The sequence below is a fragment of the Trichosurus vulpecula genome, chromosome 9 (genome assembly GCF_011100635.1).
Source record: "Trichosurus vulpecula isolate mTriVul1 chromosome 9, mTriVul1.pri, whole genome shotgun sequence".
Lineage (NCBI taxonomy): Eukaryota > Metazoa > Chordata > Mammalia > Diprotodontia > Phalangeridae > Trichosurus > Trichosurus vulpecula.
Genome location: NC_050581.1, coordinates 1,047,501 through 1,075,380, shown reverse-complemented (window position 1 = coordinate 1,075,380; position 27,880 = coordinate 1,047,501). Strand labels below are relative to the sequence as shown.

General features: G+C 47.0%; 2 protein-coding genes across 2 annotated transcripts; one reads left to right on the top strand and one right to left on the bottom strand.

Annotated features, from left to right (window-relative positions):
- Nucleotides 1-14,774: 14,774 nt before the first annotated feature.
- On the top strand, nt 14,775-21,384 carry PKMYT1 (protein kinase, membrane associated tyrosine/threonine 1). The gene is made up of 8 exons (XM_036738309.1): nt 14,775-14,861; nt 15,730-16,097; nt 17,637-18,130; nt 18,958-19,064; nt 19,414-19,586; nt 19,678-19,835; nt 20,881-20,979; nt 21,191-21,384. Exons 2-8 carry the CDS (start codon nt 15,747-15,749, stop codon nt 21,294-21,296), a joined length of 1,488 nt encoding a protein of 495 aa, XP_036594204.1. The 5' UTR covers nt 14,775-14,861; nt 15,730-15,746; the 3' UTR covers nt 21,297-21,384.
- A 213-nt stretch (nt 21,385-21,597) lies between these two features.
- PAQR4 (progestin and adipoQ receptor family member 4) lies at nt 21,598-25,741 on the bottom strand. Its single transcript, XM_036738310.1, has 3 exons — nt 25,232-25,741; nt 23,460-23,681; nt 21,598-23,314 (listed from the first exon to the last, which is right to left on the bottom strand). Exons 1-3 carry the CDS (start codon nt 25,395-25,397, stop codon nt 22,881-22,883), a joined length of 822 nt encoding a protein of 273 aa, XP_036594205.1. The 5' UTR covers nt 25,398-25,741; the 3' UTR covers nt 21,598-22,880.
- Nucleotides 25,742-27,880: the final 2,139 nt, after the last annotated feature.

Genomic DNA, 27,880 nt, shown 5'->3' with positions numbered 1-27,880 from the left:
CTGAACTAAGTGAATGATATTTGTATTCTGGATTAAAGTAAGATTGTTAATCCCTTAACATTGCTTTCCTTAGTAAAGCAGATCAAAAGAACCTGGGCTTGCAGCTTTCTGTGAGCTGGTTGTTGTTGGTTTTATATCCCCACAGCAGGTGCTAGCCGGATTGTTGAAACACCTGCTTATTTTACAGATAAGGAAACTGAGACCAAAAGAGGATAAGTGACTCAAGTAAGGTCACACAGCTAGCACCAGGAAAAGCCAGGACTTGAACCCTGTCCTTGAAGCCAGGATATCACAATTATGTTCATGATAAATAAAGCTAAGTGCTTTTTAAAAAAAAAAAAACAGGTTAATGAAATGATACCACAACTAGTTTTTTTTTTTTTAAAGAGAGAAAACTCAAGTTACCAAAAATTAGGAAGGATAAAGAAGAGATGACAGGAATTAAAAAGAAATCATTGGGGAATACATACTAATAAATCAGAGAGCCTAAATGAAATGGATGGTTATTTATAAAACTGCATCTATAAAAGGCTAACCAAAGAGGAAATAGAAAATTTGAAAAGATCAATGTTCGAAAAAGAAATAGAAAAATTCATTAACACTCCTTCCATGTTTCTTTTTCCCCTTTTTTATTTCCCCATCTCCACCCATGCAAATAAGACCCCTGGGAAGACATGTCCAAAAACTCTTGAATTGGAAGGAGCCAATCATCACCCGAAACATTATAATTTTATACCCTTTCACAGTATATCCAACAAATGATTATTCATCTTCTACTTGGTTTCTTCTAGTGATAGAGAATTTACTATCTCCATGAGGCAGCACACTCCATAACTGGACGTTATTTTTCCTCAAGCTGTAGCCAAAATCTGCCTCTCTATAGCTTCCACCCACTGGGGCTGGTTCTGCTTGCATGGGATAATTTTTTCCCCCAAAAAACAAATAATCCCTATGTTACACAAATTGTTTCTAAACATAGGAAAAGATGGAATGCTGCCTGATTTTTTTTAAGAGGAAAATGTGGTCTCAAATCCAAAACCTGACAAAGACACCACTGAAAAAGAAAATTAGAGGCCAATCTCTCTTATGAATATAGATGCAAAAATAGTAAACACAATTATAGCAAACAGAGCAGGGGACGCTACAAAAGACTTATTCATCATAATCAAGTAAAGTTTTGTCCCAGGGATACAAGAATGGAAAAGCTAACAAAATGAAATAAGAATTATAGTATTTTCAATAAGAAAAAAATTTTAATGCACAATCCTATAAATCATAAATCAAGACTTTCAGAGTTGGTAGGACTTCAGAGTCTAACGTCTAACCCCTACCTGAAGAGTACTTTTCTCTCCATCAAAGACAAGTAGTCATCCAAACTTTGCTTGAAGACCTCCAGTAACAGGGAGGTCACTATCTCATAAGGTAACCCATTCCATTTTTGCATTGTTGTCATTAAGATTTTCCAAATACCAAGCCCAAATGTAACTCTTCTTCAAATTCTTTTCATCATTCTTAGCCCAGATCTCTGGAGTCAATTTTAACAGTATTAATAGGTAAGTGGGTATGATTTAGTAAAATTAAACATTTATTCATAAATATAAAAAAACCTGAAAAGATGGAGATTATAGGATTTAGGACTGGAAGGGATCTCAGAGATTATCTAGTTCAACTCTCTTATTTGATGGTTGGGGAAACTGAGGAATTCTTCCTTAACACGGTATGATGCATTCACTCAAAATGAAAAGTCAGTATCATCTACTTGGGGATAACAGAGAGGTGTTCCTAAGCAGGCCATTGTTCCTGGATGAGGTGTGTTGGTCTAGTCCACAATGGCCATACTCAGCTTGCCAGTAACCTTCTAAGCCAGTGTATGCCTTCCTTGCCACCACTACCTTCGTTGCGTTGTCTTTCCCATTAGAGTGTGAACCTTCTTGAAAGTGGTACTTTCTTCACTTTTGTCTTCAGCCTTAGTACAGTGCTTGGCACGTAGCAAGCTTAATATATGCTTTTTCAGTCATTTGTTGATTGGTGGATGGATGGATGGATGGATTGATTCATTCCTTTCTATTCTCCTGAGTATTAGAAATGCCATTAATTACAATTATTTTAAAAAGAAGAATTATAGTTATCCCTTCTATATTATGACTTTCCCCATTGTGGTTTCGATATATCATGGGTAGGCATAAGAAATTAAATGAGAATTTTTTGGTACTTTTGCAGAAGCCACAGACAACATGCAAAGGCCAGCAAATGACACAAACAAAGTTTAGGAACTCAGAAATGCATAAAATATATGTATCGTATTGTATAATACTAATTATATATATAAAACTAAGTATATATATATATACATATATATATATGAAATTAATACCATAATAATTCATACTTCTTCTCTGGTATGGAGGGCCAAAAAATTTTACATGGATTTTCCAGATGGGGGGAGGGGAGTGCAGTGCCCCAACCCCCAGGAAGGGATAACTGTATTTTGTTCTTCTATGACTCATTTCTTGTTATAACCCCCATCCTTTTCATCACCCAGAAATTGAACCCTCCTTTTTAACAAAGAAAAGAATTAAACCAAAACAGAGATTGTAACTTTGTCTAATAACGTATGTAAAATTCTATTGCTAATGCCCCTTGCCTCTATGGAGAGATCTGTATTCTTCATTATCTGTTCTATGGGATTGATTGGTTATTAAAATTACTCAGAGTTTAGCTTTATTTTAGCATTCTTTTAATTTAATTTGTAACCACAATTACACATTACTGAAGTAAAAACACACATACACATGCATATATAGGTGATATGTACATATGTGTGTGTGTTTGTGTATATATATTATATGTGTGTGTGTGTATGTATGTGTGTATATATATATACATATATATATATATGTGTGTGTGTGTGTATGTGTGTGTGTGTGTATATATATATATATATAGCCTTCTTTTGGTTTGCCTCTCTCGGCTTCAGTTCATGCAAATATTCTAAGATTTCTTTGAAATATTTGGTTTTTTTTACTTGTAATTGCATTAGAAAATATTAAAATATTACTATCTACAGGCTACATGATGTCATACCTAGAAAAGTTAAGGACATGATTCAACAGAAAAATTCATTAATCACATTCCTACATACGTGCTTACACCACACAACTTCATTTATCGGTTCCAGGGAAGCAAGCTGTTAGGCAAAGCAACACATAAAGGGATTTCAAGGAACTTTCCTTGATGAGTTCAATCTGATGACTGATATAGAGCAGTAGGTCTTTGGGATTTGGGAAGTCACCTCTTGTTTGGACTGTATGGGCATGCACGCTGAGTGAGGGAAAAAGACGTACGTTTAAGTCTCGGTTACTGAGCCTGCCTCAAGATGACTTGATCAGCTAATATTCTTAGATGATGGCATCTTTCTGGAGAAGCATCGTGGAAAGTAAAGTAGACAGACTCGGGATCAGGAAAGTTGTGTCCAAATCCTAGCTATGTCCATGAGCTACGCGACTGAGAACGTGTTATTTAACCTTTCTCTCTATAAATGGAGATGATGATATGTACACATTGTGAGTTGTTATTATTTATATGTGACATTTGTGCAAGCAGGCCCTGCCAAATGTGTAATGGCAATACCCAGTCCTCATTGGAATGACCAACAATTCTCAAAAGAAGAAATGCCTGAAAAATATTCATCCGGACTAATAAGTAAAAAAAAAATGCTAATTAAAACAACTGTGGTTCTCACTCTTACTTCCATTAGGCAAAAATGGATTTTTTTAAAAAGCAAAGCAGATTATGGTTGCCACTGTGGAGAAACAAGTGTATTCACTGCTATTGGTAAAATTGTAGATGAGAGAACTATGTCTTTGACTTGAGTAGGGTGCAGTAGAAAGAAAATCGGCCTGCAGATTAGGAAACCAGTCCATGAGCTGGATCTGTCACTGATATACAGAGTAAATTTTGGCAAGTCATTTCATCTTGTCAAACCTTAATGTGTAAGATGGGAGGGTTTAACTAGATGTCCTTTAAAGTACCTTCCAGACACTCTCTGATTCTATCTAAAGAAAACAATTTTAAAAAACCCACTACTTGTATGGATATCTATTAGATGGTTATGTGCCTTCTTTCTGCCCAATGAGATCAAAACGGCCTCCAACTTTGAGTAGCCGACCTTCAGGAGTTGTCCCTATGTCAAAAGAAATTAATCACCAGCCTTTGGTGATGAGCCCCTCCCTACTTCGCTAGACTGTTCTTCCTTGGATGGTAGTTGTTGAGGCCAGACCAGAACCCTTTCCAGCTTGGGAGTGCCTGCCCCAACTTGCTCTCCACTTGTAAAGTCTTTGAATTCTATACCACGATGAGGCATCAGGGAAGGATGTCAGTACAAATAGCTGTGTTATATATAATACCTAAAAATAGAAGCAACCCGAGGGTCCTTGGGTTGAGGAATGTCTAAGCGAGACTGTTGTACCTAATGCTTTGGAAATTCTATCACCATTCTAAGAGAGAGAAATATACTAGATCATGAATGAGATTATAGTTTTAGAGCTGGAAGCTGTGCAGTTCAAGCTCTTCAGGGAACTAAAGGGAACTAAAGCCTAAAGAGGCTAAGAGACTTGCTCGGAGTCACAAAGCTAGGGTTTGAATTAGGTCTGCGGATTCTCGCTGACTTCTAGAAGGTATATAATCATACAACTGTAGAGCTGGAGGAAACCTTAGACCACAGAGCTCCTAGTGTCAAAGTTAGAAAGGTCCTCAGAACATAGACTCACAGGCTCTCAGGGATGAGAAGGCCCTTAGGGATTCAGGTTCCCCACCCCGGCTGGCCCAACTGCCTCATTTTATAGGTGACCCCTCAGCTCTCTGTTCCTCTGATGAGTTGGCAGTAGAGACAAGGACACTATAGCAACAGGGGGCCAGAGCCAGAGAACCTGGGTTTGAATCCTGGCACTGTTTCATATTCTCTGTATGACCTTGTAACAACAATGCTACCTGCTGCTACTATGGCTGTGTAAGACCAATAACACCAGCCCATAGGAGGGCTGCCAGCACAGGTTCTTTGATCTGCTTTTCTAAGGAAAGTAACTTTAAGGGGCCAATAATCTTACCTGAATTAAACATACATATACCATTCACTTAGTTCGGGGGAAAAATCAACACCCTGGACTCTAGAGAGAATACAAACAGAAATTACAAGCAGAAATTATATAAACAGAGCACAATAACACAAATCAGCAGACAGGCTCCTAGCTGCCTGTTCAAAACATTCATTACATAGTTACCAGAGAGAAAAGCACCAACATCTGGGTTTTTCAAAGAGGAGGGGAGGGGGACTCCAATGGCTACCAGAGTCTCGTCTGGTCAAATCACATGACACTCTTCCAGTGAGTGAACCCCCAAAGCAAAACCTCTCCTTCCACAGTTCTGAGAGTTCTCAATTCTGGATTCTGGGTTCAATGGCTATCCTCTGGGCATATATACCCTTTTTCAGGGCTCGAGGGTTTCACACCTCTTGTGACCTAATTAGCAAAAGGGTGTGGGCCTTCCCGCAAACAAAGACAAGACTCAATCAAAGGCACTTGATTGCCTTAGTGCTGAGAAGCACTCCAAAAGAAAAAAACAGTAAAAAGTCCCACTTTGTTTGCCCTTATAGACCTTCAATGAGTCACTCACATCATCTTTGGGCCACAGATTCCTCATTTGTAAATTAAGGGGGTTGGACTAGGTCACTGGTTCTTGAAATGTGCTCTAAGGATCCCTGGGGGCGGGGAACGACCTGAGACTCCTGTAAAGGTCAAAACTATTTTCATGAGACTATTAAGACGTTTTAATTTAGAATACAGTAAATGTGTATAGGTATAACCCACATAAACAAAAGCTCTTTGAAGGGTCTTTAATTATTTTAAGAGCACAATAAAGGAGTCCTGAGATCAAAAAGTTTGAGAATTGTAGGACTAGATGATTCTCATGGTCCCTTTCAGCTCTAGACCTCATTATCAGTTAGCTCACTGGTAAAACAGGAATGACAATGTTTGCAAACTACCTGTCTCTCAGGACAGCTGTGAGAAAAGTGTTTTGTGAGTCACAAAGAATTCTAAAAAATTTGAGCCAGCGATATTCTTTTTGATTCTGGTTCTTCTTCCAGTGATGTCTTTCACTGCATCCAAATAAACTGGACCCTAGTTATCCAGCCCAGCTCTCTCCTGAATTTATCAAATCCCACTGAACATCGAGCTTCCCACTCAAACCCTTCCCGAAATCTTCTAAACTAAAGATGACCAGAAACGGTCTTAGACTTGCATACAACTAGCTTTCTAGAATTTTAGTATGACCCTTTAAGCAATTGTGGGGGGAAACCCCAAAACTTGTTCTGCTTATTTAAATTTTAAGGTTAAAATTTATATCGTGTATTTACATATTTCCTAGAAATGGAAAAGTGTGGGATGTGCTCAAGGGAAGGGCAAATCATCTGGTCTGGCTGGAACATAACGTACATGAGGGTCAGTGGTGTGAGATATAGGGCTAAAAAGGTAGGTTGGAGGAGGCCTGTGAAGAACCATCTAAGGCCCTCAGTCCATGGTCATATTCTTCCACCCTTCCTGGGTGTTTGACAAAGCTCTGTCAACCCTCTCTGATTAAAGCTGTGAGATGAACAACATTTGGTTCTCCTCTGGCCTCTTGAATGTTCCCTGGCTCATCTGAGGGCTCTTTGACATCCACTGACTCTATATTTGCTTTCTCAGGAGCCTTATCCCAGCCTTTGCTGCCTCCAGCTTGTTTCCACTAGGTCTGAAGTACCCTCCTTAATCTCACCTCTACCATACTCATTTTCAAAAGTTACCTCCTCCTCAGAGCCTTCCGTGATCTGATTTCCTCCTCTGAATCTCCCCCCACCCTGCTAGCACTTTGCTTAAACCTCTCCTATGGCCCTGATTTGTCTAATCTTCTGTTCTCTGATAGACTGTGAGCTCTGTGAGCCACCTGTCTTATCTCTGTATCTCAAAAGAGCCTAGTACAGAACCATAAACATAATAGGTACATAAAAATAGGAACAGAAAAGGTTTGTAGGACTGAATGGTTTCTTCTCAATCATAATCATCTGGGTATTTTTATTGCAAACTTAAGCAGCTACCTACCTATGCCTCACATAAAACAATAATTAAATAAGCATGGTTTCTGTACTGTGGACTTTGCAATTAAAAGAAGAACATTGATACAAAGAGAAGGAAGGCTCCCACACACACTGGAGCTGAACCAAGAGGAAACTCAACAATCCCTCACTGTATAAATGAAATAAAGGGCCCCTGTCCAGTGAGAGGGACGAAAGGAAGGGAGTATGTTGTTTGGGCAGGGTGGATACCAAGAGAATTTCTCCACTCTGTTAGGGAGGGCTTCATGGAGGAAACAGGATGGGCTTTCTATTAACCACTGCAAAAGACTTCTAGATCTCCCTTTCTCTCTACCCCAATTTGTCTAAGCACACTCTCTCCCATATTTTTTAAGTTATTTTCCCATTCCCTTTATCATCCAGAATAGGAATTCCTAACCTGGGGTCCATGGACCCCCAGGGGGCCTATGAAATTATACGGTAAAAAATTGTATCCTTAATTTCACTTATCTCTAACTGAAATCTAGCATTTCTTTCAGTTATGAATATAGTTAACAAACACTCTAAGAAAGGGGCCATAGGTTTCACCAGAATGGCAAAGGGGTCTATAACACAAAAAAGGTGAAGAACCTCTGATCTGGAACGTAGAACAAAGAACGCCAGAGACAAAAGCTATCTTAGTACAAAGAGCACAGGATATTAGAGTTACAATGGCTTACATAATCAGTCCATCCCTCCTATGTTGCAGATGAGGAAACAGGTCCTACTCAAGGTTATACAGCTAATTAGTAGCAGAATAAGGATTAGGACTCTTCTTTAGGGCTCTTTACTGACCACTAGGTGATAGAGTGGCCGGAGCACCCAGGCCTGGAGTCAGGAACACCTGAGTTCACATCTCATCTCAGACACTTACTGGTTGTGTGACCTTGGGCAAATCGTTTAACTTCTGTCTGCCTGTTTCCTCAGCTGTAAAATGGCGATCGACATAGTACCTACCTCCCAGAGTTGTTGTGAGGATCAGTCGAGATGATACTTATAAAGCGCTTTGCACATCGCTTGGCCTGTGGCAGGCACTTAAACGCTTCTCCCTCCCATCTCTTCCCTACCCTGGCATCTCCCCACCACTTCCCCTACAGCACACCATCTAAATTCATGATTCCTGTCATCGCTGTGGCTGATTCCGACACAAAAGGACCAGGGCACATTCCTTTCTGCCCAGTTTCCCTCATAAGGAAGAGGTGCTACTGAGAGGCAGGCAAGGCTATCCCTGGGACACTGGAATACTGGAAAAGGGAGCAGGCTCATCTCTAGGTCATGCTTCAAGAAGGGGACAATGAATGGCCGCCTGATAAAACAAACCACAAACCTGTCACCCGCATACATGTAATCAGCATCCCTCCAAAAGATGACCACAAGGCAGCCCCCCCTTTCCTACCCTCTCAACCCAGGTTGCCGCTGCAGTGACATCATTCATCAAGTGTGCCCTGGCGTGCTGTTGGACCTGATTCACCAGGCCAAGGTGTTCAGGTGTGGGGTATGCACTGAGTGGGCAGAGCTTTCACACTATAGGCCAGCGAGCTGGACCGATTCCTGGAAGAATTCTAGAATGTTTAGACAGGTTTTCATCAAGGTCAGGCCATGCCAAACTTGATTTTATTTCCTTTTTGTAATGGGTTTCCTGAATTTCAATATATTAAGAGATCTGGGATCTGGCCAAATCAAGTTCCATTCCTGGTTTCCCATCTTCAAGGACTCTTACCATTTCTTCCCTATAAATCCCTGTTCTAATTCCTCATGGTAGTATGGAAGTGATCCTGAATTTTCAAAGGCAATGCCAGTGAAGATTAAGCTAAGGAAAGATCTGGCCTGCTGAAAAAGCTTCAGGAATGGCCTAGAAACAGATTGTCAACCAAAAGACCAACCTAGATAATTACAGAAAGGTTCATCACCAATGGGCTGGTCAGTAGATAATGAATTCTTTGGCCATGTGAACACATGCAACCTTATTCCCTGCTAGGTACTCCTTGATCCAGTGACACTGACCTCCTTGCTGTTCCACGAACAAGGTGCTCCATCTCTTGGCCCTTTTCTCCGCTGTCCCTCCTATCTACAATGCTATTCCTCCTTATCTATGCCTTCTGCTTCCCTGATTTCCTTTAAGTCCCAACTAAAATTCCATCTTCTACAGGAAACTTCCCAATCCCTCTTAATTCTAGTGCCTTCCTTCTGTTAATAATTACATATTAATCCTATATGTAATGTTTGTAATATATTTGTTTGTTTTTTGTCTCTCCCATTAGTTTGGGAGCTGCTAGAGGATAGGCATTATCTTTTGCCTCTTTTTGTATGCCCATTTCTACCACCATGCCTGGCACATACTAGGCGCTTAATAAATGTTTATTGAATGATCGGATGGAATATATTTAGATTTCAGCAAGACCTTTGCCAAAGTTTCCCTCTTATGCTATCTTTGTGGAAAACTAAATATTACGAGGTGTGGTTATGTAAGAAGGAGGTTAAAACAGTAGTGGATTCAAAACCAATTGGACCTTAAGAATAGTTATTAGTGAGTCTATGTGAATTTGGAGGGGAGCCCTCTGGTGGAGTGTCCTTAGAATCAGCCCTTGGTCCCATGCAGTCTTAACAGTTTCAACAAATGACTCAGATGAAGGAATAAATTGAATGCTTATTAAATTTGCAAATGACAAGAACCGCTAACACACTAGATAACAGTGTCAGGATTCAAAAAGATTTCAACAGGCTAAAATGTTGGCTTCCTCCTTCTTACATAATATAGACACACATGCCCTTCTTCCTCGGCCGAAGTTCCTTTCAGTTTGGTTGAGGGCTTAAAAATGCAAAACTATGTGTCCATAATGTTTGAAAAATCTATTTTAGAACTTCAGCTTTTATTTTACCCCTACTCAGATGTTTAAGCTTTGGGAAGATCTCCAAATACAGCTCGTATCTTGTCTCCCATTATTAATATTATCTCTATTCCACTTTGTGTGACCTACAGATAAAAAAAATACTCAAATTCTAGTTTAGGGATATTTACTGAAAGATAAAATCCAATAGCAAGATTTCCCAAATGGCTGCTTCACTTCCCCAATAAAGAGTACACCATTTCCTCAGTAACTCCTGTGCTGTAACCCATTAATGGTTTGAATTTACCTTGGTCACAGTCAAAATCTAAGGGGAAGAGGAATAGAATCAGCTCATGTGGTTCAGCTCCCATCACCAATGATCACAAACACATGATGCAGGCACGCTGCACTGGCCACGCCATCAGTAGAGCTCTCCCCTGCCTTCTCATTACTTGGCCCTAGGCGGCCACTCTGCTTATGGGACTGGCCTCCAGCAAGTCTCTCTCCAAAGTTCTTGGGCTCTGGAGAGAGTCTTCTCCTGCTCAAGATAAGGCCCTCTCAAGCTGTTTCACCAGCACTCTGCTGTGACTGTCCTTGTAATTCTTCATGGCTCTCTTACCAAGCAATTTGTCTTTTTGAAGTGGCTCATTTCAGATGACAAGTCATATATTCTCATTCTGCTTCCTGCAGTGCACAGTTCTGAAAGTAAGCATGGTGGGGTTGGGGAGAGGAGGAACTGGGGAAAGTGGGAGGAAAGATCAGTAAACACTGATAACATCCCAAAGGGTGATTGACAAGCTAGAGAAAGGTGACCAGAATGATGAGAAGAATAGAAACCATGGTACATGATGTTTAGTTGAAGAAGACAAGCTTAGTAGGCTTATTTTGTAGAGGAAATTTGTTGGGGTACAAGTTGGACTAGATGATCCCCCAGGTCCCTTTCAGTCCTTTGTGTTAATGAAAGATACCAGTACTTAAAGGGCAGTCACAGGGATCAAAGATTAGACTTCTGCTTGGCTCCAGGGGGAAGAAATAAATACACTAGGACCAGGTGGAATTTGTACCAGGAATGCAGGGCTGGTTCAATATTAGGTAAACTATCAGCGTAATCGACCGTATCAATAACAAGATTAACTGAAACCATATGATTATCTCAATAGATGTAGAAAAAGCCTTTGACAAAATAAAGCACCCATTCCTATTAAAAATACTAGAGAGCATAGAAATAAATGGAGTTTTCCTTAAAACGATAAGTAGCATCTAGCTAAAGCCATCAGCAAAGCATTGAAGCATTCCCAATAAAATCAGGGGTGAAACAAAGATGTCCATTATCACCACCGTTATTCCATATTGTACTAGAAATGTTAGCTTTAGCAATAAGAGAAGAAAAAGAACTTGAAGGAGCTAAAATAGGCAACGAGAAAACAAAGCTATCACTCTTTGCAAATGATATGACGGTATACTTAGAGAATCCTAGAGGATCAACTAAAAACTATTTGAAATAATTAACAACTTTAGCAAAGTTGCAGGATATAAAATAAACCCACACAAATAATTCGCATTTCTATATATTACTAACAAAGCTCAGCATCAAGAGACAGAAAGAGAAATTCCATTTCAAATAATTGTGGACAATATCAAATATTAGGGAGTCTATACGCCAATACAAACCCAGGAACCATATGAAGACAGAGGGCAGCAACAGGAGCAATAGGGTGAAAGTTGAAGAGAGGAAGATTTAAGTTTGGTATTAGAAAACTTCTTAGCAATTAGAGCTACCCAAAATGTGGAGCGGACTGCCTTAGGGTGGATGGGGGAGTAAGGGGCCCCCCTCTCTGGAAGTCTTCAAGGAAAGTCTGAATAATAATTAAAAATAATAACCTATTAAAGCTTTAATTACTTAAAACTGCATGAAGACTGTTAGGGGTACCCGTTCTATTATCTTTGAGGCAGCTAGGTGGTGGAATGGATAGAGTACTGAGCCCTGGAGTCAGGAAAACTTCCTGAGTTGAAATCTGGCCTCAGACAGTTACTAGCTGTGTGACCCAGGGCAAGTCACTGTAACGCTGTTTGCCTCAGTTTCCTCACCTGTAAAATGAGCTGGAGAAGGAAATGGCAAACCAGTCCAGTATCTTTGCCAAGAAAACCCCAAATGGGATTTTGAATGGGACTGAAAACAACTGAACAACAATTACAGTATCTTTAAAGCATACAAATTACTTGTGTGTGTGTATGTGTGTGTATATACACATATATGTATATACACATACACACACATATATAAATCTCATTTGAGCTTCACAACCACACAGTGAAGTTAGGACTGCCGGCATTATTATCCCATCTTTTATAGATAGAAAACTAATACATAGAAAAGATAAGAAATTTGCTCATGATGACACAGTGTTAGCTGAGGTGATGGATTCCAAGCCTCACTCCCTCCTCCTCTAAACCCGTTTTACATCCGCTGTCCAAGATCAGATGACTGCTTTTGCTTGTTACATTGCAGAAGACACGGTTTTCTGGATACGAGTTCAATTAGATGACTTTTAGGTCTCTTCTATTTCTGAGCTTCTTGGGCCAGAGAGAGGAGACAAGACAGAGACAAGAAGGGCAGGAATGAGCTGGCTGGGGCGCCCCAGAGAAGTCCTTTGTCTTCACTTTTCAACGAAGCCTATGATCACTGATTGTCCCGCTGGCCTCTCTGGATCCCTTTGCATTTCTTCCTGCGTGACCCTTCTGTAAGTCAGAATTTCCCCATCCCCAAAATGAGGTCCATCAGCTTATATTATTGAGATAAGGGATTACTGATCATCAATAAACTGAAAAGTATCCAGAGGAGGGCAACTAGGTCCATGCAGAGCCTGAAACAACGCCCTGTGAAGACTGGTTTAAGGAATTAGGAGTGTATAGCCTGGAGAAGACTCCGGGAGAAAATGATCTATGTGTTCAAGTATTTGAAGGCTGTCATGTGGAAAACAAAGATTAGACACATTCTGTTCGGTGCTAGAAGGGCAAAGGAATAAGCACTTATCTGGTGCCTACAGTTTGCCAGGCACCTTGCTAAGTGCTTTACAGATGTTCCTGTATACGTACAGATATAAAGGAGGTACTATCACTGTCCCCATTTTACAGACGAGGAAACTGAGACAATCAGGGTGAAGTGGCTTGCCTAGGGTCACATAGCTAGTAAGTGTCTGAGGCCAGATTTGAACTGGTGAAGACGAGTCTTCCTGGCACTCCATCCACTTCCATACTAGCTGCGTCTGACCAGGAAGATAGGACTAGGAACGGTGGGGTGGCAGGTGCATAGAGACAGACTTAGGCTTGATGCATTTAGAGATATCCCAAAGTGGAATGCCCGGCCTCTTCATCCTGGGTCGTCAAGGACAGTCCGGATGACCACAGTGAGGTTCTGTGGAGATTCTTTTTCCAGTGTAGACAGGACTAGATGGCAAGCTTTTCCATCCCATGATTCCTTCCGGCTCAGACTTTCCAGGGTTCTCCCCGACTGCAAGGCGGCAGAGGTACCGTGCCACGTGCGGTGCCCAACCAAGTACCTGCGGGACTGGTTCCACGGGGGGGGGCGGGGCGGGGCGGAGCTTTGCAGCTGGAAGGCCCGCCCCGCGGTTTTGCTGACGTCACCCGGGAAGTCGGTAGGCGGGGCCCAGATCCTCTCCAAGCTACGTAGGCAGATATGTAATGGGGCCGGGCTAGCGGCGGCACAGCTCATTGGTCAATCTATCATGCGAAGGCGGGGCCGGAGGCATTCCCGGGCGGAGCCCACGAGACTCATTTAGAATTTTTGGCGCGAGAAGGCACCGCGCGCGCGCGCATGGGCCCCTCCCAGTCGCACCGACCCCTCCGCGCGCTGGAGTCTTTGGGACCAGCCGACTGCGGGACCTTCCCCTCCCCCTCCCTGTCCCCCCTCCCTCCACCATTGCGCGCGACCCTGAAGGCCGGCCCCGTGCCGAACCGGCTCATCCGGGGCACCCGGGGCAGGAGCCCGAGCCCCACCTGGCGATGAGCGTCTGACCCCTGACCCTGAGAAGACCCCTGACCTTCGGTAACAGCCCCAGCCCCGGCCTCCCGAGCTGCAGGTACCTCGGGCTCGCCCCTCTCAGGGCCCGCCTTCAGCCCCTCCTCCAGGGCCTCTTCCCCTCCCTCACAGCCCTGGCCAGCCAGTCTTCGCTCTGCCCCGCCCCCAAGCCCCTTCCCCTCCTTGACAGCTCTTCATCCCCCGATCTCCCGGCCCGGCCCCGCCCTCCCTGGCTGCTCTTCCTCCCTCGGCCCCTCCTCTTCCCTTCCCTCTCTATACCGGCCCTCCTTCGGGACCCCCGACCCTCTCCCTTTCCCCTCGGCCCCTGCCCCGCCCTTAACTTCCTGACGGACCGTCCCTTCGTGCTTAGCCCTCCGCTTCCCAGCCCTCCTCAGGCTTCCTTGATAGCCCCGCTCCCCCCGCTCCGTACCCCTTCCCGTGCACCCCTCTCTCTGCTCCCCTCCCCCCGTATCCCTCCCCCTCTCTTCCCGCTTCCTCCTCCTGCTCTGGCAGCCCTTCCCCTTCCAGAAGGGTATTTCCTGACCTCCGAGACTTAGCCCCTTGCCCCAAGCTTGATAACGGGCAGCCTGCCCCTTCGTGCTCCTTACCCTGCCCTAGGTGGGGGCCTTCCCCCTTCGCGGACCCCCCAGCAACAGCTTCCTAGGCGGCCGCACTTCTTCCCAAAAATAACCCCTGGGGCTCTGGTCTCTCCTCACCTGAATGACAGACATCCCCCCTCCCGGAGTGGCCGCCCGTGCCAAGAACCGCCTCGCTTTGCGAACTCTCATTTTATCTGCGGGACGTTTCCTTTGCGAGGGATGTGTCGCCTTGTAGCTGTCCGCTTCTGACTGTGCGTTTGCAGCTCTTGGTTTGCCCGGGACGGGACGGGTGGCAGCGCGGCGGAGGCCGGCCCCGGGGCATGGACGGCTTGACGTGTAATTTACTAGCGCAGAGGAGGGAGGGCTGCTTCTGAAGCCGGCTGTCCTCAGGCCTCGCTTGGTCTGAGCAGGCCGAACTGCAGAAGGCTGGCCCTGCTGTTGGGCCGCTGTGCGTGTGTGTATCTGTGTGTGTAGGGTTCCTGTCTTCCATGGAAGCCGGCCTGTACTGTGATGCGGGCCTTCTGCCCTCAGTTTAGCAAAGCATTTCCTCCTAAGTCGTCACTATATTCAAGAACCTGTGCTTGTCACCGGGGACACAGAAGAGCCTCGCTGACCTATATTTGGCCCCTGTCTGGTCCGGGGAACAGGCGTACGCAGATACCTCTATGCTGGGATGTGATTAAGTGGTTAGGAGGGGTCAGATAGAGTGACAGGGAAGATTGAGGGTAGGGTGAAGTCATTTCTAGGTGGGAGTTGGAGAAAATATCATGAAGAAAAGGGCCCCTTGAGTTGGGTCTTGAAAAAAATGAAGAATTTCCACATGCAGAGATGTGGAGAGTTTGCATTGAGAGCAGCCTCAGCAGATGCCCAAGGGTTGGAGAGACTATATTGAAGAATGATGTATGCATTTAGGGTTAGTATGTAGAGTGCCAGAAGGGTTATATAATGAGAAATGACTGAAATCTAAGTTGGTGCCAGATTGTGGAGAGTTTTGAGCGTTAATTTCATCTTCATTCGGTAAACAGAAGACTGATGTTTTGTCATTTGTGTCATTTGTAAGCTATTCTTTAGGACCATTTAACCTACTCTTAGTAGTTACTAACTTCCTTTGTTTTGTAGGGTCTCCTGTGCCTGTCATGCCAGTCCCAACAGAAGGGGCCCCTCCACCCCTGAGTGGTACTCCTGTGCCAGTTCCTGCCTACTTTCGTCATGCTGAGCCTGGCTTCTCTCTTAAGAGGCCTGGGGGCCTGAACAGAAGCCTCCCACCACGGCCCCCTGCCAAAGGGAGTGGTTCTGTCAGTCGCTTCTTTCCCCCTCGAACCCCAGGCTGGAGCCAACCCAGACCCAGAGGAGTTTCATTCCTGGGTGGGCCCCCAGGAGCACTGCAGAGCCGTGGCTATGACCCAGACCGGCCAGAGTCTTTCTTCCAGCAGAGTTTCCAGAGGCTTGGGCGATTGGGACGGGGTTCCTTTGGGGAGGTCTTCAAGGTGAGTGGAGGAGTAGAGGTTCCTTAGTCTCATAATTAAACTCCACCTCTTTTCTTTTCGCTAAATTCTTTCAAGACCTTTGAAGAAGACAGTTATGTCCCTACTTAGAGTCCCATCTCCTAGTAAAGGTTCTAACCCTAAGTTGCAGGTCTCGATGTCTTCTCCTTGGAACTAGCTTTTTCAAATGAAGTTGATAGGGGGTTCTTTTCACTGTTCTTGACTTTGTATCCAGAGCTTTTTTCCTTTTACTACGTTCAAAAATTTTCTAACAGCCCAACTCCAACTGAAACTTAGTCTTGAGTTTCTGGAGCTTCCTAATCCCTTTCCCTGTTTGGCTCCCGGGAGTTTAGAGATCTACTATAGATACACAGTCCCCAAGTGACTATTCCCCGTCTACTGATGCTGTTTCCACATTTTGGTGCCCGTTTCTGACACACACTTCCTTTTTGCCCTTCTCTGCCGTCTCCACGTATATCAAAACACAGAATCACATTTTTTAGGGTTTATTTCAGGAGGAAAAATAAACATGCAAATTCAGAAATAATATACTTAGAAGTGTATGGAATTAACTTCACTTATTAAACACATACTGTGTGCAAAGTAATGTGCTAGGCATCGAGGATTTGAAGATTAAAAAACAGTTCCTGCCATCAAAGATCAGACATTTTACTGGGTGATATGACATGTACACAGACAAGTAAAATAAAAGATAAGGAGTGAGGGGGGCAAAGGAGAAATGAAACAAAATACTCTAGGAATATTCAGGGAGGGAGAGTATTAATAACTGGGAGGATGAGGAAGGCTTCTTGGAGGAGGCAGCCCTGAGCTCAAAGAAAGGTATCTTGTCCTAGATTTGTGATATATAGCTTCCTTTCTAAATTGTTCCATTTATATGTTTCTAATTTGGTCATGATGCTCTACTGGAGTGTTTGCTTCCTCATGGTCCCCAGATGGGGAGAACAGCTTCACTCTCAGAAGATCCACAAAGTTGATTTTGAGAGTCACTCAGCTAGGTTTATTCTTAGCCAACTAGTAAGTCTTTTGATGGCAAGGGTGGCTTGTTTTGTTCTGTTCATATTACTAGGTAATCATTTTACTTAACTTCTACTTCCCTAGTCTAAGGGACAAATAAATACATATGAGAAAAAAATTACAATAGTCTCATAACATAAAAAAATCAGTATTATTTCATCTAATATGATTTGTCATCCCCAAAGATGACAACAGAAAATCCTTTTCATACACACACTCCTCATTTTACTGTTGTCCTCAAACCTTTCCCCGCTAGAAAACATTAATATCATAAGGTTTGGCTGGTTTCTTTCCCATCCTCATTGTTTTCCCTACATTCTGACCTAGGTACCTCAATTCTAATATCTTTGTCCCAGAACCTTTGACATATTGGTATCATACTGATTTTATTTTCTTCCTCCCTAAAGTTAGTCATGTCCTCCCATATGCGTGTTATACTCAGTTGTAAACTCTTCCTTCTCCAGAGTTGGCAATATCTTAGTGTCCTACCTGCCACCCCATTTCTAGGTTCGTTCCAAGGAAGATGGCCGTCTCTATGCTGTGAAACGTTCAGTCTCCCCATTCCGGGGTCCTCAGGACCGGGCCCTCAAGTTGGCAGAAGTTGGGGGTCATGAAAAAGTGGGACAGCATCCTCGTTGTGTTCGTTTGGAGAGAGCTTGGGAAGAGGGTGGGCTCCTGTATTTGCAGACAGAGCTATGTGGGCCCAATCTACAACAGCACTGTGAGGCTCGAGGATCTGGCCTACCTGAGGCCCAGGTTTGGGGTTATCTTCGGGACACATTACTGGCCTTGGCACACCTGCACAGACATGGACTGGCCCACTTGGATGTCAAGCCAGCTAACATTTTTCTGGGGCCCCGAGGCCGCTGTAAGTTGGGAGACTTTGGACTGCTGGTGGAGCTGGAGACAGCTGGGCCTGGTGAGGCCCAAGAGGGTGACCCCCGTTATATGGCTCCAGAGCTGCTGCAGGGTTGCTATGGGACAGCTGCAGATGTGTTCAGGTGAGTAGGAGGAGGAAGATGAAGAACCAAGCTTTAGGAGTTGGGATAGGGAGGTGGTGGTGGGATTATGTAGCGATAGGCTGAGTAGTTCAAAGACGTTTTATCCTAAGAGAAGGGATATTATTCTATTACTAGGAGAATTTTTGGAAGGAATTTCTGACCCTGAAGATGATTGAGCTCCAGGCGAATGTTATCCCTGAGAAATCTAGATAGGGTTACCCAAATGATGCTAAGGCCCATGTTTCTAGAGTCTGAAATAAATGAAAATGAGAAATGTCCATGGATAAGAAAATGTATGTCTCAGGAATGGCCTGAAGGCATTATGTGACTTTATGGGAGTCTCCAGAAATAGCCTCCTGACCAGTGGGTAGCTTCTTCCTCTCCAGGTGATCATCAGGAAGGGCGTACAGCTAAAGGTAGAATTCCCTTCTCCATTCTGCTCAGGGACCTTGCTGTTAAAAAGCAGAAAGGAGCCCTGAAAGACTGGAGGAATTAGAATTCCAGAGGAGTCAGTTGCCTTTGGTTCCAGGCTAGGTTAAGAAGTGCCTAGATTTCTGTGTCAAGTTATTTGGAGAAAGGCTCCAGGGGATAGTGACCATTCCCGGGTACTTCAGCAATCTCACTCCATTCCCTGCCCTACTAGCGCTCTTTAAGACTTCCACAAAAAAATTTCTCTGTAAAAAATGTTGAGACTCTCTGTTGATATATGCAATATAAGTGGCTGCCATTTCCCTCTTGTGCTTTTGGGGATGAATAGGGATATTTTATCCTGAGGTATGAACACAAATAAGTTCGTTTCTGTGGGTTAATACTTCTCTTTTTACCAGCTTGGGCCTTACCATTCTGGAAGTCGCCTGCAACATGGAGCTGCCCCGTGGTGGGGAGGGCTGGCAGCAACTCCGGAGGGGCTATCTGCCTCCTGAGTTCACTGCTGGTGAGTAGAGGCAGAACGGGAAGAGTGGCAAGAGGCACCAAATGGCAAGATACCCTTTCATAGTTCTGAAAATGGGGTTTGACCTGGATTCCAGGGTAGACAGAAAGGGTACACCTAGGTTCTTATGTATCAGGAGGGCTGGGGGAATGCCAAAGAATATACTGTGCATTTATCACTACTGCAAAATTGGACCATGGAATAATTGAGTTCTAGTTCTGGGATTAAGTTGTGGTAGGTACTGAAGAAGGTCTCTCTTGGGTACTTGGGAGAATCGCAGGGAACCACTTTTGGGTTCTGGGAAAACAGGTTCTTGAGAAGTAGGCCAATTTATTCCTATTTTTATCCATAGGCCTATCCTGTGAGCTGCGCTCTGTCCTCACCATGATGCTAGAACCAGACCCCAAGAAGCGTGCCACAGCTGAAGCTCTATTGGCTCTGGAAGTCATAAGGAAGCTGAGGCACTGGGGGCCCCTGGGAGGCATGGCCCATGAGGTCCTGAGTAGAGGTCGAGCCTTATGGCAAGTAAGTTCCATTGATTACTCTTCCTACTAACATTTCTGAGTACTCCTGTTCTGTTTTGGAGTTTTCACCTCTATTTCACCTTCTCCCATAGGGTCTCCTTTCTCTGCTGTGCTGGTTATGGCACAGCCTGGCTCACCCAGCCAGCTGGCTCCGCCCCCTGGGCCCTCCAGCCACCCCTCCCAGCTCCCCACTTTCTAGCCTCTTTCTAGACAGTAGCATCTCCAGTGATTGGGAGGATGACAGCTTGGGGTAAGTCAACATAAACTCAGGGGGGAAAAAGTGGGCATATAACTTCCTAGAAAAACTACTTGAATCTGAACTTTCTGCCTTTATATCCCTAATGCCTGGCAAGTAATAGGCACTTAATAAATGCTGCTGACTAGACTGGGTCAAGTTAGAAGATTTCTGACATTCTACCCTTAACGTGAAGCTTCCATCACATAAGTGGTGATGGCAGTACCCCGTCCCAAACTACAGATTAGGAGCAGGGATTTACAATATTACACTAAATCTCATTATATGAAGTTCTAGTTTGTTTCAAACACAGGTTTCTTGTTTAGTACAGAAACAGATATGATGAAGGAGGAAATCAATGTTTCACCTAACCTTACAGGCTCAAGTTTAAGATCTTTTCACACTGAGGTTGTATCCTATTTATCTGACGCGTCCTATTAGGGTGTTATCTAATATATCCGACAGCGTCTGATACAGTAGAGCTATGTTAAGATATACCAAGTACCTAGACAAAAGGAAAAGTGGAGCAAAGATTTGTTCAAGCTCTTTCTGGAGTCAGAAGAGAAATTATCTGACTAGTAGCAGATGGCACGTGAGGAGATCCTTTGGTTGGGAAAATGCCACAAGAACAAAGCAAACTGCTAGCGGGAGATAATCCCCAGCATGCATAATCTGCAAATATACAACGGTGTTTACCTGAGACAGCTACTACATTAACCCTTTTTCAGCTAATAATGGAATTTTTTTTCTTTAGGAGTACATTCCTGATTTTTATTAATCAATGGTTTAAAAGATTAAATTTACAAAATTTACTTAATCTGGGGTCTATGAGCTTTTTAAAAAACTATTTTGGTAAATGTACTTATAGTTTAAATCCATCGTTATCCAGTGTATTTTATAGATTTGAAAATATTTTGATAAAAGGTCCATGACAAAAAAGTTAAGAACCCTTGCTCCAGAGCTAGCCTTGTGCTTCTCTTCTAGAATCTTATGACTTTCAGGGGGATATTCTCTGCTGTGCTCCTGACCCCCTTCCCTATTTTGCTTTTGTTCCCTACAGCCCCCCATTGTCTCCAGCGATGATCCTAGCCCGCTCCCCTGGGGGTACTTCCACCCCCCGAAATGGTTCCCCTGATGTCAGAGGTGGACGGAGGATAAGGTAAGGAGTACCCGAGTCTGAAAAGGGGGAGAAGAAAACCCATCCTGGAAGGTAGCTGAAAACTGGGAAATAGGCAAAAGAAAAGTGAGAACTGAATCATTAAACTCCGGGTGGGGTATCCTTGTGTGCAAGGTGAGACAAAGGGGCTGGTTGGTGGAATGAGTTCTGGCCTTCACTCTTTTCTCCCCTCCTTTCACCTCCTTGCCTGCAGGGACCCCCTGGATCTAAGTGGCATCAGCCCGGAGCTGCCCCAGGGTCCCTCCTTTGAACCCCGAAACCTCCTCAGCCTCTTTGAGGACTCACTTGACCCCAACTGAGCCTCAACCAAACTCTAGTCTGTTTTTAATCTTTTTATCCTTGTTCCTCACTCCAGGGCTCTCTTTACTTTGAGGGCACTTCTATATATATAGGCCTATGCTTTCCACAGGTTGGGGAGGGGGTGGCAGTGGGGAAGGACCAGTTTTTTTTTTCTAGGATCCCTTCTATAAATTTTGGAAATGGCATAGTCTAATAAAAACTATTGGAATCTTGGGGACTCTTGGCTATTTTTGTCATTGAGATTACTAGAAATTGCCTTTATAAGATCTTTAAAGAGTGACCCCCAAAACAACTCCCTGATTAGCTCATCCTGCTCCATTTATTGATTTTATCCTTGGTTCTACCAACCCTAAAGATAAGGTCTAGGGTGGGAGACATTCCTGTTTCAAAAGGCCAGAATCCTCCTACAAGAAGACTGGTGATCGGAGTTGCATCTTTGTCAGGAATGGAGAGGTTTCCAAGTCTTACAAATCCACCGGTCTAAGAGCACCATCCTCAGGTAAAAAGTGCAGGAGTTTAGACCTGGGCATTTTCAGTCCACAGGTGAGGCTTAAAGTTTGCTTGGGCATTTAAAAACTGTCTGGATCCATCTTATGCAGAGTAGAAAAAGCCTGAATTCTTGGACCAGAGAATTAGTCTTTTGCCCCAGTTTAGGAGTATTTGTTAACGTCTTTGTGAGAAGCTGAATTTTCTTCTGCAGGGGCCACCCTGGCCCAATCCTTGTGCAAAGAGGCCTTGTGCAAGAAGCAGACATCTTGGTGTTTGGTATCCTTAAATCCATGGTGTTGTAGGGGGTCGTGGCGGGGGAGGGAAGGTTTTAGGAGGAGAGAGAGAAGGGAAGAAACTCAAGAGGTGGAGCTTGTACAGAGTAAAATAAAGGGCTAGCATGCCAGGGAAGGAGACTTTAGTTGTGCAAATGCTTTCTGAGAGGTGGTGCTTAAAGCCACCAGACCCTGGAGGAGCTGGAGAGCCCTTCACTGGTCCCCACAGAATTTAGTGAAGAACAAAAGGGCTTTAGATAATAGGTAAGGTTCCTGACTACTGGCTCTGAGAAGGGGTGGTACATATGCAAACATCCAGAGTTGGAAACCTAGATGAAGCTTTGTTTCAGAGTTATAAAACATATAGCTTGCCCCTCATTTTACAGACAAGAGACCCAAGGCCCTATGACTTGTCTAAGGTCACAGTACAGGATAATAGAATAGTGGAGGCCTATAATCCATTGTTTCCTGATGTTGTCACATCACAGTATCACTGGGGTGAGGCCTCATCAACAGAAACCGCTCCAGAAGACATGACAGGCTGTGAAAACATATTCTGTAGTAGATGAAAAAATGAATTCTATAGAGTTGGACAGCCCTCTACAATCCTGAGGAAGGAAAAGCATACACATTTAGGGAACTCAAATGAGAGCCTTTGGTACTCCAGAGACAAGCTCGTGATTAGGCAACATGAGAAAGCTTGATAGATTTGAAAGGGGAGACTTAGGGAAAGACAAGGCTATAGATTTTGGGGGGCCTTGAAGGAAAAAAGGAACCAGCTTCAAGGAATGGGAGCATTTTTTTGCAGATTAAAAAAACAGCTCAGTCCGTGGGACACGCATGGCGGGCAGCCCAGAGCAGATCGGGTACAACACCAGCATGCAGTTGCAGGATGGAGCCAACACTGAGCAGATGCATGATTTGATGGGAATTACCCCAGTAGTCGAAGCGACCAGGCCCCCAGCGTTCAGGCAGCCGGGCCACATTCACCAGCCCCCCCAGCAATGCTAACGCGTCCATCCGAAGATAGCAGGGCAGGGATCCTGGGGCTCCTGCTCCCAGCCCCATCCCTCGAGCCCCAAACACCAGCAGTCGTGCACCTGCCTGCCAGCCAAAGGCCCGAAGCCGGGCACTAGTTGAGGGGGCAGTAAGGGCTCGCCAGCCTGCCAACCCAGATATGAGGGTGTAGCCCACCAGGGCTGCTGGACGCAGCCAAGGTCGACACGCCAAGGTACAATGGATGATGGGCAGGGCCCCTGGAAGGAGAAACAGAACGTAAGGAGTGATGAGTGAGAAGTGTTCAATCTCAAGCCCCACAAAAAAGAATCCAGAAACCATCTCTCCCCTCCCATCCCCCTTTCTCTACCCGAGTGTCTCACGCCACCCCCCTTCCCAGCTCACCGAGGGTGTTGACGAGGCAGACCCCACACATGTCGAGGGCAAGGAGCCGGGCGTAGACAGGGCTGCCCCCACGGTGGCACATAAAGAGGTGGTAGAGCACAGAGCCTGCATGGGGCGCCAGGCAGGCCACACAGTGTGTTCCCCCCAGCCAGCCGCCCCCTCCCAGCTGTCCCCAGGGCATGGTGAGGGGCAGCAGCACCAGGAAACCCAGGAGGGCCAAGCCTGTTGGGGTGGGGGGAAGGGAAGGTAGAGAGATGTAGGGACAGTGTCAGCCAGAGTGCTTGTGTGATCCAGCTCCTCCCATAGCTTCTTCCAAAGCACAATCTGGGGAAATAAGAAATCTGGGCCTTTCCAATGATTTTTGCAGAAGACGGGAAGCTGAGCCAAGGGTGGCAGGAGAGACACAACGACCCGCACTCTCCCTTCCAGTCAATCACTCGGCTCCAAAAGCTCCAGCTTGTCATATCCCTGTACCTGGGTGTGATTCAGCGAGGCTCCGCTTTCTCCGCCCCCCCCCCTTCCCTACAGAGGAGGACGCTGCCCGACATGGGGGCGTAAGACGTGGGCATGACCGGTCCTGGAATAAGCCTCCTACCCGAGCGCTCGCACCCAAGCCCTGGCCCAGGCGCCCGGGCAGCAGCAGGCCTGGGGCGGCGCCCGCGGCCCGGCCTGGCTCGGGGAACTCTTTCTGTTCTCCCCGACCCGCTCAAGGACAAGCCTCGTGAGCCCGGCCGCTGTGTCAGCGGAGCTCGGCCCTGACCGAGGCGGCGGGCCACAAGAGGGCAAAGGGGCGGCGGCAGGGGGCGCTATGGGACAGCGAAGCTCCCAGGGCCGGCAGCGGGCTGTCCTTAACGGGGAAAGGAGGGCCAGTTAGCTCCCAGGACCCCTTCCCTGCCCCTGCTCACTGGATCACAGGAAAACAAGTGACCCCGCGATGACCGCACAGTCGGAGGAAAACGGGCGGTCGGGCCAAGGCCGCCGGTGGGACCCCCCCCAAGGGATTATGGGATTGATAGAGAACCAGGCTAATTCCCCCCGGGCTCAAGAGGGATTAGCCGGGGTCACAACCCCGCTCGGATTCAGCTCCACCTCCCCCCGCCCCCCGAGGACGCAGGGAGGTCATGGGGCCCCGAACACTCGAGGTCTTTTAGGGTGATGGGGGTGGGGCAAAAACTGGCCAGGCCCGGGGTCACAAACAATGGGCGCTTTGTCACGCCGGTCCACCGGGCCAAAGTGAACGTCTCCCAGAAATCTCCCTCCCCGCACCCAGGCGTCTCTTCCCAATGCCATCTCCCTAAAAGAGCCTCGTTCCTTCCCGGAAACTACACCTCCTGCCCCTAGCTCCAAATCTCCCCCCCAGATCGTAACCGGCTCCTGCTTCCTGAATCCCCCTACCCACGGATGATCCCGATGGGGAACCCGGGGGCCGCCACTGCAGCCGGGGTAACGGGATTGACCCTTCCTCCACCAGCTGGGCTCCCCGGACTCTCCCTGGTCCCCGCGGTCCCTACTGCTCCAGGCATGAGGGGCCGAAGTAGGGCCAAAGAGTGAAGGGCGGGACGGCCCTGGAGGCGGGACGCGCTGCGGGAGGGATGCGGGACAATGGGATGCGTGCCGAGACAGGGGGCTTCTGCAGCGCTGGAGGTGGGGAGCCGTGCGCGGACGGGGTGCGCGGTGATCCGCGAGCCGGGCTCAGGACGCGGGGAAGGGGGAAAGCTGGCGATGAGGAGGGCGCCCCGCAGCGGGAGCGCGGGGCCGGGGGCCGGGCTCACCGTGGGTGTAGATATTGCCCAGCTCGTTGTGCAGGTAGAAGAGGCTGCGCAGGCAGCCCGAGCCGCTGCTGGCCGGCCGGTAGCCCGTCAGGACGAACTTGTTGAACTGCAGGTGCGGAGGGGAGCTGGCCCAGTCCAGCAGCCGCGGGCCCGACAGGAACGCCATGGCCCGGCCCGACCCCGTCCGAGCGCGGGGGTGCGTGCGGAGGCGGCCCGGGGGGGCGCGCTCTCAGCAGCACCGGGGTCCCCGGCACGTCGCTCCCCGCCCCCCCGCCCCGCTCCAGCCCACGGTCTGCGCACGCGTCCCGCCTCCGGGCCTGGGGTCTCGGCCTCCAGCCCACTCCCTTCTCGTGCTGCGCACGCGCGTCTTCCCCCTCGCGAAGAGACTGGGGGGCGTCCCCGCCGCGGCGGCAGCGAGGATCCCGCGGGCTGGGGAGCGAGGACCTGAAGCGCGGCAAAGAGCTGGGGTCTCCTCCGACCCCTCCGCCGACTCGCCAGTCCCCACGGCCGTCTGTGCCGCTCCCGCCGCAGCGGATGGGGCAGGAGGCTTGGCCCCGCCCTCGCTTTTCTCGCCCCCTCCATCCCTCCGCGGTTTCGCGCGCTGGGCTCCTGACGTCACTGCCCTCGGGGCCAATCGGCTCCGGGCCCTGTCGGTTTCTCCAGGCCGGGCAGGGGGCCCTCTCTGCCTCGCTAACGTCTGCCCGGGGACCGCCGCTCCATGCACAATCTCAGCCCAGGCGCCGGGTGTCCTTATTAACATAATTAAGCAAGCTCCTCCCGGGGGGCGGGCAGACTTCAGAAACACGTGTTTAACCTGCCCCTCTGCTTATGAACAAGATTCACACTGTCCCTGGAGAGGGGCAGGACCCCAGCTTCCTCCCCACCCCACCGCCCCACCTCTCCGCCCCACTCCAAAAGCCTTCCGAAGGCCCAGGGAGGACTCTGGTCCTGCAGAGCTGCTTCTTCCCACCCACTCCAGGAGGGGCCCAGGGTGTGGCTGTCGTCACCAGGAACAGTGCAGGTGCTCGGTCCCAAGCGGTGGCCGCCTTCTGCAAGGGTACCATCCACCCGCCCCCACTCCCAGTACTGCACAGCCAGGCTGGGGACACCCCAGCTGGGGACCCATCTCCGGTTCCCACAAGCCCTCACTCACTGATTGCACCATACTCTGGGGTAGGGGTGAGAGTGAGAAAGGGGAAAAAGCGGAAGACGAGACTTTCGGGGGAGGGAGAAAAAAACCAAGAGATTTGGTTCGTGGCCTCAAAGCTCATCCTGGTAGGAGAGATAGGACCGGCCACACCCCTATCTCAGCAGAAGCGAAACCATCCCGGTCCCTGGGGAAGTCGTGGGCTTCCACCCACTTTTGCTGTCCCGGCGCCTGGAGGCTCGTGCCCAGCGTGCACTGCCTTGCTGCAGACCGCTCCTGGGCCACCCCCACACTCCCAGGTCTTGTCATTTGTGATACCCCTTTCTCCTGGACTCCCATTCTTCTCAATCCTAACCCCCTACTGGGCTGTAGGCTGAATTAGCTGAAAGATAGGTTACTGTTACTGCAGTTGTGATGGGGTGGTGGGACCCGGACCCCCCAAAACCCTAAGGCCATGTCTAAGTAACCCAGGCCCACCCAATTTCTCTCCTTGTTACGGACGCAGAGTTGACCCTGTAATTCCTTAGACCAAGAACAGACACGGGTGCCTGGCCCAAGGATTTTCGTCCCTGGCTGGGCCAAGGACTCGTCCCTCAAGCCAGATCCCCAAGGTCCGTGCCTCTGGCAGCTAAACAAAAACTATCTTTTCTCCCTCAGTGCTTGGTATCAACAAAGTTGCCTCTGCTGACTCCCTGAATTTTCGCATCCACAGATCACTGACGCCTGCTCCCAAAGACACCCGAACCCCTGGCATCCTTAACATTCCTTTCCCTGCGCATTTCTACACATACGCTTTAGATTCACCCCCATTAAGGTGCACGTTCCCCGAAGGAAATTCACCAGCTGCTATCTCCTTTACAACAAACTCTTGCCACTCGACTAAGAGCAGGCTTTGAGTGTGTGAATTCGTCCCAGGCAATTCTGCCTTGGCATTCTCGGGGTTCGCAGCACAGCAAACCTCTTCGGTCGGACTGCTCCCGTGCTGCCATCTCCACCCAGCTCCCCTGGCAGAACTTGCCCCTGGCCTAATAATTCCCAGATATACGTCTAAGCAAGGCTCAGGAAAACCAGCGTTCTCTGGGGTGCTGGAGGAGATGGGGACTTAAACAAGGCCTTGAAAAGTGAGCAGGATTTTAACATCTGGAGAAGAGGTGGGAAAACTTCCTAGGCAGGAGCGAATCTGCCGCAGGTTCCTGAAAGCTTATTCTGACCAAGGCTCCCTATTTGGTGCTGTGTGGGAAGTGGAGATGAGTCAGACTTGTTTGTGGAGAAGGATTTATTGATATGGATTCAGTTATTAATTCAGAGCAGGTCTTCATAATGGAAAAAAAGCGTCACACTCCTCAAATACTGAGATATTAAGGGTGCTCAGACAGGTTAAGACTTGTAGGTGTAGGTAGCATAAGGATAATTATTCTCCTTATATAGTGGAGGGAACTAAGGTTCACAAAGACGAAATTATTTGCCCAAGGTTATACAAATAAGTTAGGGTTATTAGTCCT

What these genes read in the sequence shown, in the direction of transcription:
- PKMYT1 (XM_036738309.1), top strand. Translation starts at nt 15,747, where the DNA reads ATGCCAGTCCCAACAGAAGGGGCCCCTCCACCCCTGAGTGGTACTCCT. An exon ending in ACAGCTGCAGATGTGTTCAG is followed by an intron (nt 18,131 to 18,957) that starts GTGAGTAGGAGG and finishes TCTTTTTACCAG; the next exon opens with CTTGGGCCTTACCATTCTGG. An exon ending in GAGGTCGAGCCTTATGGCAA is followed by an intron (nt 19,587 to 19,677) that starts GTAAGTTCCATT and finishes CTTCTCCCATAG; the next exon opens with GGTCTCCTTTCTCTGCTGTG.
- PAQR4 (XM_036738310.1), bottom strand. Translation starts at nt 25,397, where the DNA reads ATGGCGTTCCTGTCGGGCCCGCGGCTGCTGGACTGGGCCAGCTCCCCT. An exon ending in GGGCAATATCTACACCCACG is followed by an intron (nt 23,682 to 25,231) that starts GTGAGCCCGGCC and finishes CCACCCCAACAG; the next exon opens with GCTTGGCCCTCCTGGGTTTC. An exon ending in CTGCCTCGTCAACACCCTCG is followed by an intron (nt 23,315 to 23,459) that starts GTGAGCTGGGAA and finishes TTCTCCTTCCAG; the next exon opens with GGGCCCTGCCCATCATCCAT.